Consider the following 15412-nt stretch of genomic DNA (forward strand, 5'->3'; position numbering starts at 1 on the left):
CAGGAAGCACTCCGGACGGCACCACTTTCCGGGGGGAGTTGGGAGAGGATATTTAATAATTTCAGCTCCTCCGCCGGGAGGCTACCCACCTATCCGCAGAAACATCCATTTGTATGCATGACAGACAAAGTACATATAGCAGCTTCGTGCGAGGAAGGCACAGCGGGCATATTCTTTGTGGATGAGAAGGTTAGACCCCTGTGATTTGCAGAATGGTAGCACCTGGCTGGGATGTGCAGGCTGCCCAAGTTCTCATCGTGTCAGCTTGGTGAGTGGAGGTTAGCAACCTGTGGGGTGGGGTCTGGTGCCGGGGCAGTCCTTAGTTTGTATGGTAATTGTAAAAGAAATAATAATAACTTCTAATGTCTAATAATATAAGAGCACCTGACACCCTGTGGCTGTTACAGTGCTGCAGATGCTGTTGAATCCCTCATAGAAGTAATAGGGAGCTCCCTCTCTCCTCTTGCTGTAATTCAATACCACTGTTTGATAACTAAATCCGCTGACAGCAGCTCAAATGTAAGGATAATAACTTTATTTATATAGCATTTTACTCACAGTGGGACTCGAAGCACTGCACCGTTACATACAGGACAAAGAAAATAAAAATATCACTAGTGAGCACACTGACATGCCCCACACAGGTCTGCAACCCTGCTTTTTACTATTATCTCTTAGAATACAGTGCTTCCGCTGCAGCCAGGGATTCTGGGAAATTATATGCAAATGAGCACACTGGGTGTCACCTTTTGCTTCAAATGCATTTTGACATGCACCACCCGCCCCCCCTATAAGATTATGACTGCCGCATTACATAGCTTTAAAAAGGAAAATGGAAGAAGGCATTATAAAAGAGCCCAAACACAAGGAAAGACCATACAGGATGGGACGGTACTGTAGCTATTAAATGCTGGACAGGTTTATGGTTCGTTAATTAAATGTAGTTCAAAGTTCTAGTATCTGAATTGTTCCTGGAGAAGTGTGGGTTCCCGGTGTAGGTTTTGGTACCTTTTAGGGAATGACGTGAGATGACATTAAAGCAGCATTCCTCCTTACTGCCCATCCTCCTTTTCTTTCAGACTGGCATGTAAAGTATGTGCCAAGTTAAGTTAAGGCCATACAGCCTTCGCTCACTCGGAGACGTGTGAAGGCTGTGACGTGAAGCGTTTAGTGTCCATGCTGGATGCGCCATGGGGGGGCGTGCCTAGGGGCGTCACGGAGCTGGTTTCCCCTTATTGGGCGAACCGCTCATGTGACCTGCCTGTCACACCAAGAAATCAGTTTCAAATGATTTCTTGCCCAACGCGTGCCCCCTCCTGCTTGCGTCCGTGTGGTGTATGGGCGCGATCACTGCTTTCAGGCAATGTGATCGCGTCCGCACGGTCTGCCGCAGTATGGACCTGCCCTTAGGTGTTCTACACAGAAGTAAATCCTGCCTGCACTTGGTGAGGCACTTTTGCTGCTCCAGGTTCCTACGTCAGGTGTACATTTCATTGTAAACAAGAAAGTTAATGCCACTTCAGACCTGGGGGAGTTTTTTGATGCAGATTGAATGGGAAAAAGTAACGCAGAGGCGCACAGTTTGATACATCTCATTATAATCGGTCATGTAGCTCCTCCAATTTGATACATCTCATTATAGTTTGTGTCATGTAACTCCTCCCCAACTGACACGTGGCTGTGAAACACAAAAATGGCACAATTTGCTCCAATTTCTCTCTGTAGACCACGCACTAAGGCTCTTTAAATGGCGACCCATGAAAGGCCTTAATGTGGCCTATAGTCTCCCTGCCTCTGCTAATTTCATATTAGTTGCTTAAGTGCAGTTGGTCACACTGACATTCATGTGTAAATTAAGGGTATTGTAAATATTTATGATACAAATGCTTCCAAAATGTTGAAATATATACATCTTCACTTTTTTTAAATGGATCTAAAATGGCATTGCAATAAGCTTACGGCCCTTATGTTTTCTAATCTGGCCCCATAGTAGAGCTAGTTGAAGACCCCACTCGCTGTTCACAGATGTTAATGCAAATTATTTACCTGGCTGACTTTGTGTAACTGAACCTCATATTCACTTCATACACTGAACACAGGTAGATCTCTGCTTACCACCTTGTGGTAGAGTAAAATAAGGCTGCATTGGGAACATTGTGCATAATGGAATAAATGTGCTACTCTATAAAATAAAGCAAACTTTTCACCATGGAGTGAAATAAACATTTATTATATCATATGTAATTGCACAAAGGAGGGGTGAGTATATTCCTTGGGGTATAATAGGACAAAATTAACTTCAGTGTGCAGCATGGTATCGCCATTCTACTACAGTATGAGATTGGGGTTACAATATGCATTCTATATTCCTTTAATGGGGTGTAATGGCAAGCACATAAAGAGAAGTTGATATTATTGCTGATATACGATAAAAACTGGTACATGCTCAAAAACACAAACTTTAATGACCATATTCACTAAGCAGTGCTACTCCCTAAGGCCGCGATTATGGTGAGTGTGACAGCTCGCGCGACGTCACGTGCCGGCACTATAGACGATGCCTTAGACACCTTCTTGGAGGGAAGACGCCCTACAGTCCATTCGGTTAGGGGCCATATTTACGGAACTGGGCTGGAAGGTTTCTTATGAAGTAGCGCTGTTTAGTAAAAATGTCTCCTTAGGCCTTTATGTCTCTTTCTTTGTATTATATTTGGGTATCCCTTGATATTCTTGCCAATGATGTGTAAGTTAATGTAGCCGCCCCAAGTTAAATATCCATAATTACCATTACACAAAATATTCACAGTTTGTAATAATAATTTTAAAAATACAGGATCGTGTTTGTAATAAACTCTGAATGGGGTTTTAATTAGAAACGTGTTCAGCGGATTTGTGTAGTGTTAACAAACGGGAAATGTCTCATGTTGTAACTTCAGAGCACTTCAACTGTCGCCCCGCAAACAAAATGGCGGAAGTGAAGGGCCTTACTGTGACTCTCCGACTCTCCGCTGCCCAAACAGTATGAAATTAGCAGGAGCAAAGTCCAATTCTTCACAATCAAACTCACTTGTAAGTAAAGGTAATGTAAATAAATATACATGGTAAAATGGTATACTGAACATGCTTGAAAAATGTTGCAATATTATAATATTCGAGTTTTTAAACGTATCTAAAATAACATTAAAATAATCTTGTGGCTATTCTACCCCAAAATGTTTTGTGATTCAGCCTCTTTGGAGAACTAGTTAAAGAGCCTTTCAAAACAGGAATAATCATCATAACTTTATTTCATATATATATAGCGCTTTTCTCCCAATAGGACCCAAAGCGCTTCACAATTAGCATGTGGTGCACGGTATGCAGCACATAGGATTTCTACAGACACAGGTTCCCTAATAAGCTGACGAGTGAGTGATACATTGATAACAGGCTTCTGCAGAATAACATCAGTGTATAATTTGCATGTTGTTCTGCAGCAAATAAAAATGTAACTTGTGAGCACATTAACATGTCGTAGACAGGTCTGAAACCCTACATTTCCCCACTACCTCCTAGGATACATACAGTACATACTTCTACTGCAGCAAGGGATTCTCGGAAATGCCATGCAAATGAGCACACTATGTAACCTTTTGCTTCAGATCCATTTTAACATGGACCCCCATGATGTTCTAGGAGGGATCACATATTTCATGTCCAGTTTAGTTCAGACCCAATAGGCCTACTGGAATGATCTATCTCTAACTTGGCATTTGTGTGATTCTTGGATATGTTTTCTTGTATAGTTTTCTGGTTTTGTTTTAGATCAGTGATTATAGACCTGTGTTCTGTGGAAAATTCGGGCCCCCCAGAGACGTAACGAGGTAGCACTCTGAGAAAAATAGTATTCACTGACATTTCACTCCTCAAAACCAATAAAACGTTTTACCATCTTTTTTCCATTGATTCAGTCAAGAAAGTTACCAAATTGGATACTGTAATTAATTATATGTAATTACTTATTTAAAAAAGTAAGCCCTGCCACAATATTAGTCTTTTTACAGACAGTAGGATAGGTGAGCTGGGGCGTTCCATTAATCCACAATACATTGTCACGGTTACACAAAATTATATTTGCAGTTCTTGGGAGGCTGAAACCCCCATTTTCGATTAATCTGAAGACGGCAGTGTTATGTTTCCCTTATCAGTGTGTAAACTCCCCTCCAGTGAGTGTTATTGAATTGCTTACTCATCATGTCAGTAGTAATAGCCTGCTTGCTACATGTACTTATGCTAGCCTTGGTTATACTGTAGAGAACATTCGACCGTGTACAGAACTAGCAGTGACTTCTGACTGTTCTATTGCTTCTAGAGCTCAAACGGCACAATGAAGGTCCTGTTACTCAAAGATCCCAAAACGAGTGAATTAGCTGCAGATCCTTATGTCAAGGTGAGGAAATTGCAGTTTATCCTTAGCTTGCAGTAATAGATAATAAATGTGAAGTTACTAACAGCAAAACTGTAAGTATGTTTTTTTTTCCCCCCTATGATTCTGTTGGCCTTTCTGGTAGTAAATTTGGCTGAATTAAGTATTGAGTTTTATCTAAAGATCCAAAATGCCTTTGGATCCAAATTGATGTTGAGTCATTTAACATTTTTGGCTCTTTATCCCAGTTTGAGAGATTACTCTGGCCCCAGTGTTATCAGATAACTATGCAGAGCGTGTTTTATATGGAACAACAAGGTTAGGTACTTAGTGAAACTGTTATACATCAATTTTAATGTGCTTTGCCTTTATTTTAGTGAACATATTTAAATGCCAGTGAGTCCAACACATTTGAACAGATACTAATCACTTAACAAATACATCCAACCTGAAACGTATGTATGTACTGTATGTATGTCTTTTTATATAGTGCCATTAATGTACATAGTGCTTTACAGCCGTTATACACGTGACAATCATATAAATAACAAATAATAAAATAACACATAATGGGAATAAGTGCTTCAGACATAAAAGTAACACTTAGAAAAAGGAGTCCCTGCTCCGAAGAGCTTACAATCTAATTGGTAGATAGGAAGAACGGGATGGCGCATAGCGAGAAATTAGGGCTGAGATGTAAGGAGGGGCAGAAGAGTGCAAAGCTTTAAAAGTGAGGAGAAGAATTGTGTGTGTGATACGGGATTTGATAGGAAACCAGGAGAGTGATTTCAGCAGGAGAAACGCTTAGACAGATTTAGGAAAGAGTAGAGTGATTCTGGCAGCAGCGTTTAGGATAGATTTGTAGGGGAGACAGGTGAGAGGCAGGAAGGCCGGACAGCAGGAGGTTACAGTAATCGAGATGGGAGAGAATGAGGGCCTGAGTCAGAGTTTTAGCAGTCGTGCAACAGAGGAAAGGGCGTATCTTTGTTATATTGCGGAGGAAAAAACGACAGGTTTTAGCTACCTTTTGAATGTGAGAGGAGTCTAGTGTGACTCCTAGGCATGGTGCTTGTGCTACTGTGTGTATGATAGTACTGTACTTCCAACAGTAATGTGGAAGGAGATAGTAGGACCAGGTTTGGTAGGAAATATCAGGAGCTCCGTTTTTGACATGTTAAAGTTGGCGGATGGCTGTCCAGGATGATATAGCGGAGAGACATTCAGAAACTTTGGTCTCTGCAGCAGGTGTAAGGTCAGGGGTTCAAAAGTAAATGTGTATGTTATCAGCATAGAGGTGATATTTAAACCCAAGAGATGTGATTAAGTCACTTAGGCTGAGTCCATAGAAGGACAGGCCGCGCTGAGCCGTGCGGACGCTCCGCGCTGAGCCCCTGCATCCTCAATGAGGATGCCTTGAGAGGGGGCTCACGCTAGCGTCCGCAGGCGTGCTGAGGCACTGGATTTTTCAGCCGACAGCCAAGCTGTTTTCAGAGCGCTGTCGGCTGAAAACATCCAATCAGCGCAGAGCAGCGTCAACTTCATGGCGCCGTGACGTCGGCGCCGTGACGTTGACGTCGGTGCGTCGCGGGCGATTGGCCCAGCGACGTCACTGCCCCGCCTCCCTCAGTCTCCCCCCGCCTCCGATCACGCCCGCTGGCTCGCCTGCATGGGCATGAAATTGCGCCTCAGCCCTGCTACCCCCTCTATGGCCCCGGCCTTCGAGAGAGTATAAAGAGAAAAGAGAAGACGTGCCAGGACCTCTATGTAATAGAGTTTTAAATTGTTTAAATGTGAATTAATTCAGTGGTTAGATTGGCATTAATAGAGCTTTAGGAGAAGGTTAGTAAAGATACTGACTCAACACGATACTGAGTTTGAATCAGGGGAGTCTGGTTTAATTCCCGGCGTGGGCTCCCTGTGACCTTGGCACGTCACTTTATGTCCCTGTGCCTTAGGCCCATAATATAGTGGGCACGCTTGCTGCGCTGTGTGCGCGCGGCAGTTATAGTTGGCTGTGGATAGCCAGCCATTGTATGCTAGGGCCGCGTGCGCGCACGGCAGTGAGCGTGGAGCCTGGCGATAGCGGGGAATACTCAGAAAACTAAGTATTCGCGCCGCTGTAGTGTGTGTGTGTGTGTGTGTGTGTGTGTGTGTGTGTGTGTGTGTGTGTGTGTGTGTGTGTGTGTGTACAATGTTAATAAATAATCTTCCCAACATGTCTTTTATTTTAAAAATATATAATAAATTAATAACACACAATGTACACACACACACACACACACACACACACACACACACACACACACACTGCAAACCTGTCGCTCCCGGCAGCATGGACTGTACACACAAAAAGTGTGCGCCATGTGCACGCGCGTTCGTAGAACAAGCCATAGGCTGAGTCCCCACCGGCGCTGAGCGCGCTCATGCTTGAGAGTGGTGATGTCACCAACTCCTCAAGCATGAGCATTCTGCTGTCCTGCAATAATTTTAGAGCAGGAGCTTGGGGGCGTGTCATTGGCTGGATCGGGGCTATGTGTGTTTGTGCAAGAAAAAGAAAAAAAACTCTCTCCCCCCATTCCACCTCTCTTTGTTAACCCCCATTCCACCTCTCTTTGTTAACCCCCCTTCCACCTTTCTCCGCCCCCCCTTTCCACCACTCTCCGTTCCCCCCCCCCCTTTCCACCACTCTCCACTCAGCCTATTCTGCCTCTCTCCCCATTGGTCAGAGCAGGGTCATGTGACCCTACTCTCCGCTCCAAAGTCAAATACTCTTATCTCGCCAAGCCCCAAGCTTGGGAGAGCGTGTGTGCCCGCGCAAGAGCGCACGCGCACAGCATGAGTGGACGGGAGGATTACCAGTTACAACCGCGCCAAGCTCCAAGTGCGGTCAGCGCTAGCGGGGACATGGCCGTAGGCCCCAAAATCATAGATTGTAAGCTCATCTGGGCAGGGACTGTGTCTGTAAGAATTGCTATCTGCTGCGTACCGCGCACTATACTATAATTGTGACGCGCTTTGTCCCAGAAAAGCGCTATATGAAATAAAGTGATGAAGTTATTATTTACTGGTTTATAGCCCTCTCAGTCTATGCTACAGTTTAGTCTTCCTTGGGTTGCCTTATTGATCTAGATTTGTTACATGTATCCAGAGGCAAATATAGAAAGCGAATTGCTATTTGGTCATTTTTAACACAAACTTGGACGCCTTGTAAATAGTTGATCAGTAATGGACTATCTGTCTGTGCGCTCATTTGCATGTCATTTGCCTAAATCCCTGGCTGCAGTGGCAGCACGGTATGCAAAGAGACAGTGGTGAAAAGCATGTCTGAGATGTGATTGTGCTTACAAGTGATATTTTTATTTGCTGCTCTCTAGAATTAACGTATATATTGGTAGGTAACGTTAACGGTAAACACAGCTTCCCTAAAGCAGTGCTTCATTAATAGAACCAAACTGAACATGCACAATCTTTGTGTGTGTGTGTGTGTGTGTGTGTGTGTGTGTGTGTGTGTGTGTGTGTGTGTGTGTGTGTAAAGAGCAGAGAAAATATGTTTGTGATCCACATAAGAGCTTTGATTAATGCGTTATGAAACTATTATTAAACATGTCATTGTGTTGTGTTTTTTACACTACATACTCTGTACTGACTTTAATATGCTATATTTGTCTATTTCAGGAATTCTCGTCACATGGATTAGAAGCAGCGTTAATCCCAGTGTTATCCTTTGCATTTGTGTCCCTTGAGTGTTTCTTCAAGAAGGTATAGTCTTATCATTCATAGGCCATGGATTATTTTATTATTGTAATTTAGACTTGTGCTGGTTGGTATTTTCCATTATAACCTGGTAGTTAAAACCACTTGCGGCCAAACAACATGAAGGAGAGAGGTAGCAGCCGATCCCATGAAGGCAGAGTGCAGAACCAGCAGTGACAGTGTTATAATGCAGGGGTGCGCATACTGGGGGGGCGCAGGATTTTCTAGGGGGGGTGTGGTGGTTACAGAGGCTCCGACCTCTTCCTCAAGGCATTTAAATTAAATGCGGAGGAGGCGTGAGGCCTCTGTAAGTTCTCTTACCTGCTATCAGTCAGCTCTTCAGCGACGCGACGCCATGACAGCACGGCGTAAAATGGCAACGCGTCACAAAGCCCGAGAGCAGATAAGGAGGGGGGGAGGGGGGCGCAGGCAGGGGAGAGCGCAGAGAGGGGTGCGCAAACTGCAAAGTTTGCGTACCCATGTTGTAATGTATAAAGGACTGTACGTATTAAAGCAGCAGGACATGTGGGTTTTTATTTTAATAGGTGGGAAGCAGGGAATCTGGGAAGCTGAACCATGTTAATTTCAGCTCTGGGGACCCCCTGCTTCCCGAGATACTTACATCCGTAGGGGGTGCCGGTAGCAGCTCTGCAGGTTTAAATGTGCTGGTCACGAGGGCCAATAAAAAGCCGCAAGGGATGATGTCACGGTGTCCTATTGGCCCGCGGGACAAGAGCGCTTTAAATCCGCCATTTTGATAGCCACACACAGCCAGAGCTGTTACCTGCAGCCCCTACGGAGGTACGTTTCTAGTACACTTGATATAGCGGAGGACAGGAGGTAACTTAATTAGCTAGGAATATACTGACATGCGTGCGTGAGAAGATGTGTCCATAAATAAATATATATATATATATATATATATATATATATATACATACATACATACATACTGTTACATACTGTTACATATATACAATGAGACCTAAAGATGGGGAGAGGTAATGTAGTGATCAGTGGTGGGCCTTAGAAAAGAAATTCCAGGCACCAGGGGCAGCAAAGGAAAATATATATAATTTATTTAGTAACTAGCTGATATACCCGGCGTGGGCAGGGAGGGGAGAAGGGCAGGGAATGGGGGTGGGCGAAAGGCAGGGAGGGGCGGGCGGGCGAAAGGCAGGGGGGGCGTGAAAGTCAGGGCCGGCGGGGGGGTAAAAGGCAGGGAGGGGGTGTTGCGTGAAAGGCAGGGACGCGTGAAAGATCCCTTCCCCTGTGTTTCCTCACCTCGCACCCGGCCGCGCTCCTCCTCTTCCTCCGGGTACCGGTCGCCCTCCTCCTCCACCTCACGCTCCTCGGCGGTGCCCGTTACCCCCGGCGATGAGGAGCTGAGACGCTCCGGTGAGGAGGTGCTGTGCCTCGCCAGCCAGTACAGCTCCCAGCTCCCGTCCCGCCGTTGAACATGTCCTTCACCGTCCTCCCATGCTGCAGGTAGGAGCCGGTGAAGGGGGAGGCGGAGAGAGCCGGAAGAGTGCTCTCGGGGATGGTGAGATGGGGGAGCGGCCTGTGGGAGGTGAGAGCGGAGAGGGCGAGGGGGGGGGGGGAGTGGGAGCAGTCTGTGGGAGGGTAAGCGCCGGGGAAGGGAGCGGTCTGTGGGAGGTGAGTGCCGGGGAAGGGTGAGCGCCGGGGAAGGGAGCGGCCTGTTGGAGGTGAGCGCCGGGGGAAGGGTGAGCGCCGGGAAAGTGTGAGCAGCCTGTGGGAGGTGAGAGCCGGAAAGAGCGTGCTCTGGGGGGGGGGGGCGGGGGGGCAGACACACCGGCCAATGAGAGCCGTGGGAGGGCGGGCGGACCGACAGACCAATCAAATGGTCTCCAGACACTCACAACCAAGATTTTCAAATTTATATATATAGATTGTCATCTGGTACCAATGGATTACATTTTGGCCACTTTGGCCAATGAATACATGTTGTATGTGCAAGGTTTTAAAAGATTAATTTGACTTTGGAAACACGTTTTGCTTGGAGCCTTTCCTTGTACACAGACTAGTAAGCATTGAGTACATTGCCCCGAAAGCATTTTTTAATATTTATTTGATTTGTTTCATTCTAAAGCTTTCCCATCCTGAGAATTATGACAGCCTAATTTTTACCAGCCCAAGAGCAGTGGAAGCTGTCAAATTATGTTTGGAAACGGCTGGTAATAAAGAAGGTAAGTGTAGCGAAATCATTCAAAATGTTATACATCAGGATTCTCACTTGCAGTCGCGCAGTTTATTAAGAATCATTAATAAAGATATGTATCTTAAAGTTACATTTGGACTGTTACTGTTGAGATTGTGATAATTTCATTATAATTTGAATGACAAATCTATATTTAATTATAGCTATGGTCATCAATAGTATTTGTTTGGTGTGTGAAGAAATTCAATAGATTCTTAAAGCTAGGGCTTTGCTAGCAATAAAACCAGATCACAGGGAATGATTGAAGTGTCTGGAAGAACAGAAATACAATATATTTGTTAGTCTGAACACAACCATAGATCAAAATGACATGTAGCCTATTCATATCTACACACATGCTGACTGCACTATTTAAAATACATACATTTTAGAATAAGTGTGTCTGCATTCTTTATTAAACAAAAAACATAATTAACTTTGTCCATTTTAAAACCGAAATTTGCTTTGACTTTTCTATGTTTTCCTGATTGTATACTTCATTGTTACATTCTGTATACACCTGTTTCTGAAGAACACGACCATTGTTGCTTTGCTACTGCGAATGTTCCCAATGCAGAATCCCTTGCTGCAGTGGAAGAACTGGATGAGAACTCAGTGTTAATCACTGTAATATGTGAATAACTTCAGCATTATTTTCTGCCAATAGATAATTACATTATATGCTGCATGAAGCTGGAGAGGAAGGGAGCATGTGGGGGAGAAGCTGGAGAGGAGGGGAGCATGTGGGGGAGAAGCTGGAGAGGAGGGGAGCATGTGGGGGAGAAGCTGGAGAGGAGGGGAGCATGTGGGGGAGAAGCTGGAGAGGAGGGGAGCATGTGGGGGAGAAGCAGGTGATGAGGGGTGTATGTAGGGGAGAAGCAGGTGATGCGGGGTGTATGTGGGGGAGAAGCACGTGATGCGGGGTGTATGTGGGGGAGAAGCAGGTGATGAGGGGTGTATGTGGGGGAGAATCAGGGGATGAGGGGTGTATGTGGGGGAGAAGCAGGTGATGAGGGGTGTATGTGGGGGAGAAGCAGGTGATGAGGGGTGTATGTGGGGGAGAATCAGGTGATGAGGGGTGTATGTGGGGGAGAAGCAGGTGATGAGGGGTGTATGTGGGGGAGAAGCAGGTGATGAGGGGTGTATGTGGGGGAGAAGCAGATGAGGAGGGGTGTATGTGGGGAAGAAGCAGGTGATGCGGGGTGTATGTGGGGGAGAAGCAGGTGATGAGGGGTGTATGTGGGGGAGAAGCAGGTGATGCGGGGTGTATGTGGGGGAGAAGCAGGTGATGAGGGGTGTATGTGGGGGAGAAGCAGGTGATGAGGGGTGTATGTGGGGGAGAATCAGGTGATGAGGGGTGTATGTGGGGGAGAATCAGGTAATGAGGGGTGTATGTGTTGGAGAAGCAGGTGATGAGGGGTGTATGTGGGGGAGAAGCAGATGATGAGGGGTGTATGTGGGGGATGAAACAGATGATGAGGGGAGTATGTGGGGGAGAAGCAGATGAGGAGGGGAGTATGTGGGGGAGAAGCAGATGAGGAGGGGTGTATGTGGGGGAGAAGCAGGTGAGGTTGGGAGCATGTGGGGAAGAAGCAGATGATGAGGGGTGTATGTGGGGGAGAAGCAGATGAGGAGGGGAGTATGTGTGGGAGAAGCAGATGAGGAGGGGAGTATGTGGGGGAGAAGCAGATGAGGAGGGGTGTATGTGGGGGAGAAGCAGGTGAGGATGGGAGCATGTGGGGGTGAAGCAGATGAGGAGGGGAGTATGTGGGGGAGAAGCAGATGAGGAGGGGTGTATGTGGGGGAGAAGCAGGTGAGTATGTGGGGGAGAAGCAGATGAGGAGGGGTGTATGTGGGGGAGAAGCAGGTGAGGTTGGGAGCATGTGGGGAAGAAGCAGATGATGAGGGGTGTATGTGGGGGAGAAGCAGATGAGGAGGGGAGTATGTGTGGGAGAAGCAGATGAGGAGGGGTGTATGTGGGGAAGAAGCAGATGAGGAGGGGTGTATGTGGGGGAGAAGCAGGTGAGGATGGGAGCATGTGGGGGTGAAGCAGATGAGGAGGGGAGTATGTGGGGGAGAAGCAGATGAGGAGGGGTGTATGTGGGGGAGAAGCAGGTGAGGATGGGTGTATGTGGGGGAGAAGCAGGTGAGGATGGGAGCATGTGGGGGAGAAGCAGATGAGGAGGGGTGTATGTGGGGAAGAAGCAGGTGATGCGGGGTGTATGTGGGGGAGAAGCAGGTGATGAGGGGTGTATGTGGGGGAGAAGCAGGTGATGCGGGGTGTATGTGGGGGAGAAGCAGGTGATGAGGGGTGTATGTGGGGGAGAAGCAGGTGATGAGGGGTGTATATGGGGGAGAATCAGGTGATGAGGGGTGTATGTGGGGGAGAATCAGGTAATGAGGGGTGTATGTGTTGGAGAAGCAGGTGATGAGGGGTGTATGTGGGGGAGAAGCAGATGATGAGGGGTGTATGTGGGGGATGAAACAGATGATGAGGGGAGTATGTGGGGGAGAAGCAGATGAGGAGGGGAGTATGTGGGGGAGAAGCAGATGAGGAGGGGTGTATGTGGGGGAGAAGCAGGTGAGGTTGGGAGCATGTGGGGAAGAAGCAGATGATGAGGGGTGTATGTGGGGGAGAAGCAGATGAGGAGGGGAGTATGTGGGGGAGAAGCAGGTGAGGATGGGAGCATGTGGGGGAGAAGCAGATGAGGAGGGGAGTATGTGGGGGAGAAGCAGATGAGGAGGGGTGTATGTGGGGAAGAAGCAGATGATGATGGGTGTATGTGGGGGAGAAGCAGGTGAGGATGGGAGCATGTGGGGGAGAAGCAGATGAGGAGGGGAGTATGTGGGGGAGAAGCAGATGAGGATGGGTGTATGTGGGGAAGAAGCAGATGATGATGGGTGTATGTGGGGGAGAAGCAGATGAGATGGGGTGTATGTGGGGAAGAAGCAGATGATGATGGGTGCATGTGGGGGAGAAGCAGATGAGATGGGAGCATGTGGGGGAGAAGCAGATGAGGAGGGGAGTATGTGGGGGAGAAGCAGATGAGGAGGGGTGTATGTGGGGAAGAAGCAGATGATGAGGGGTGTATGTGGGGGAGAAGCAGGTGAGGATGGGAGCATGTGGGGAAGAAGCAGATGAGAGGTGTATGTGGGGAAGAAGCAGGTGAGGATGGGAGCATGTGGGGGAGAAGCAGATGAGGATGGGAGCATGTGGGGGAGAAGCAGATGAGGAGGGGAGTATGTGGGGGAGAAGCAGATGAGGAGTGGTGTATGTGGGGAAGAAGCAGATGATGAGGGGTGTATGTGGGGGAGAAGCAGATGAGATGGGGTGTATGTGGGGAAGAAGCAGATGATGAGGGGTGTATGTGGGGGAGAAGCAGGTGAGGATGGGAGCATATGGCATCCTGACATTCTGTTTATTGTGTTTACTTCATTGTAGTTTGGAAATGAAAACAAGGGAATTTGCAGCACTTTATTTAGGACTCTATCACTCCTGTGCTAACACTGTGTTCTATTAACACTACTGTTAGTGGTTACTGCTAGGACATCTAATCTTCATTTTGAAAGAACAGCCCAGTCCTGAAGTTTTCCTAGGAGTTAAACCCAGTATTTCACGTATGTGACTCGTTTGTTGTTCAATCAAAAACATAATGCCTGGTACCAAAACCCCATTCACATGTTGTTGCTGTTAGCTACCGGCAATTGTGTCATCCTTTTATTTATTTTTTTATCAGTACAACAATTTTACCTAGAGGCTGTTGTTATGCACGACCTTTTGAGTCAATGTAGTTTGCAATCTTAAGTATAAAGAGATGAATGTGCTGTACAGTATCTATGTGTCATTTTTGTTAGTCTAGTAAAAGATAGGACAACTGCTAATAGAAGTCTACATTGACAAATCTCGCAGTCCCACTAATCCAAATGAATACGTGTGCGTGCGTGCACACGGATTTCATTATTTCTTTCATCATATAAAAAGTTAAAATATGTTAGATAATATAGTATGTTGGATAAACTCGTGTACTAGTGCCACATGCTATCAGTGTCACACACTACTAGTGTAATGGGCAGTGTTCGACAAACCTATACATTTGCTCGCCCCGGGCGAGTGGATTTAACCCCCGGGCGAGTAAATGTTGGCCCAAGCAGCACACGTTTGGTACTAGGGTAGATTTTTGGGTGATTTGTCAACCACTGGTAATGGGCATATATATATATATATATATATATATATATAGTGAATAAATGAGAACAAGGCACTCCGTCAGGTAGATATAGGTGGGTGCTAATCCTATATAAATCAAATAGGCTATACGATACCGTGTAAGCAGATATCTGAGGCAGCACTCCAGTAGATAGTCAAAAAAAAGGTATTAAATACCTTTTTTTTGACTATCTACTGGAGTGCTGCCTCAGATATCTGCTTACACGGTATCGTATAGCCTATATATATATATATTTTATATAATAATTATATTTCATATAATCAGCTGTACTAGTTCATCTAGAGCGTTCTAGCCTCTAATGATGCGTCAAATTACGCTGCGGGGTCATGTGATGTCATGTCGCGTTGCCATGGAGACGCGTGGACAAGAAGCCGGTAAGTAAATTTTACAGAGGCCTCGCGCTTTTAGCACGGGGCCTCTGTAACCGCAGTGCGGCCCCCCCAATAAAGTCTTGCACCCCCCAGTTTGCGCACCGCTGATCTATATTACCCATTCATTATATACACATGTAGAAAATACCTCGTGTGTGTGTGTGTATATATAGAAAAGGTACCCTTTAAAGTATCATGGCTAATACGAACTTTGCAAATTCTGTAATTCTTAATACCCGGAGGGGAAATCAGCATCATCAAGATCTGATAGATGATGAAACAATTGCTTTAGAAACTCAATTTGGTGCATGGGGAAATGGAGCCAGATATAGCTATGTAAGAATAAGTCTGACCAATGCACAGGTTGTGTCAAGAGTTCCCCTGCTTCCAGATATGACCCTCAGGAATACAATCCTCTAGCTCAAACTATAATTAA

At 46.1% G+C, this 15412-nt stretch overlaps 1 protein-coding gene across 10 annotated transcripts in view; it reads left to right on the plus strand.

The window, feature by feature from the left end:
• The first annotated feature begins 38 nt into the window (after window positions 1-38).
• Window positions 39-15412, plus strand: part of UROS (uroporphyrinogen III synthase) — a 42988-nt gene continuing 27614 nt past the window's right edge. Inside the window, exons 1-5 of one of the 10 annotated variants that reach the window (XM_075612269.1) lie at window positions 41-278; window positions 2937-3069; window positions 4352-4429; window positions 8081-8164; window positions 10269-10365. In XM_075612269.1, coding sequence (XP_075468384.1) covers window positions 232-278; window positions 2937-3069; window positions 4352-4429; window positions 8081-8164; window positions 10269-10365 — 439 coding nt within the window. In that variant the 5' untranslated portion in view covers window positions 41-231. Of the gene's footprint in view, window positions 279-311; window positions 332-498; window positions 520-2936; window positions 3080-4351; window positions 4430-8080; window positions 8165-10268; window positions 10366-15412 lie in introns of those variants that run through there. The other 9 variants (XM_075612271.1, XM_075612266.1, XM_075612272.1 and 6 more) reach the window with 9 other exon arrangements.

This window comes from Ascaphus truei, chromosome 8 (assembly GCF_040206685.1).
Source record: "Ascaphus truei isolate aAscTru1 chromosome 8, aAscTru1.hap1, whole genome shotgun sequence".
Lineage (NCBI taxonomy): Eukaryota > Metazoa > Chordata > Amphibia > Anura > Ascaphidae > Ascaphus > Ascaphus truei.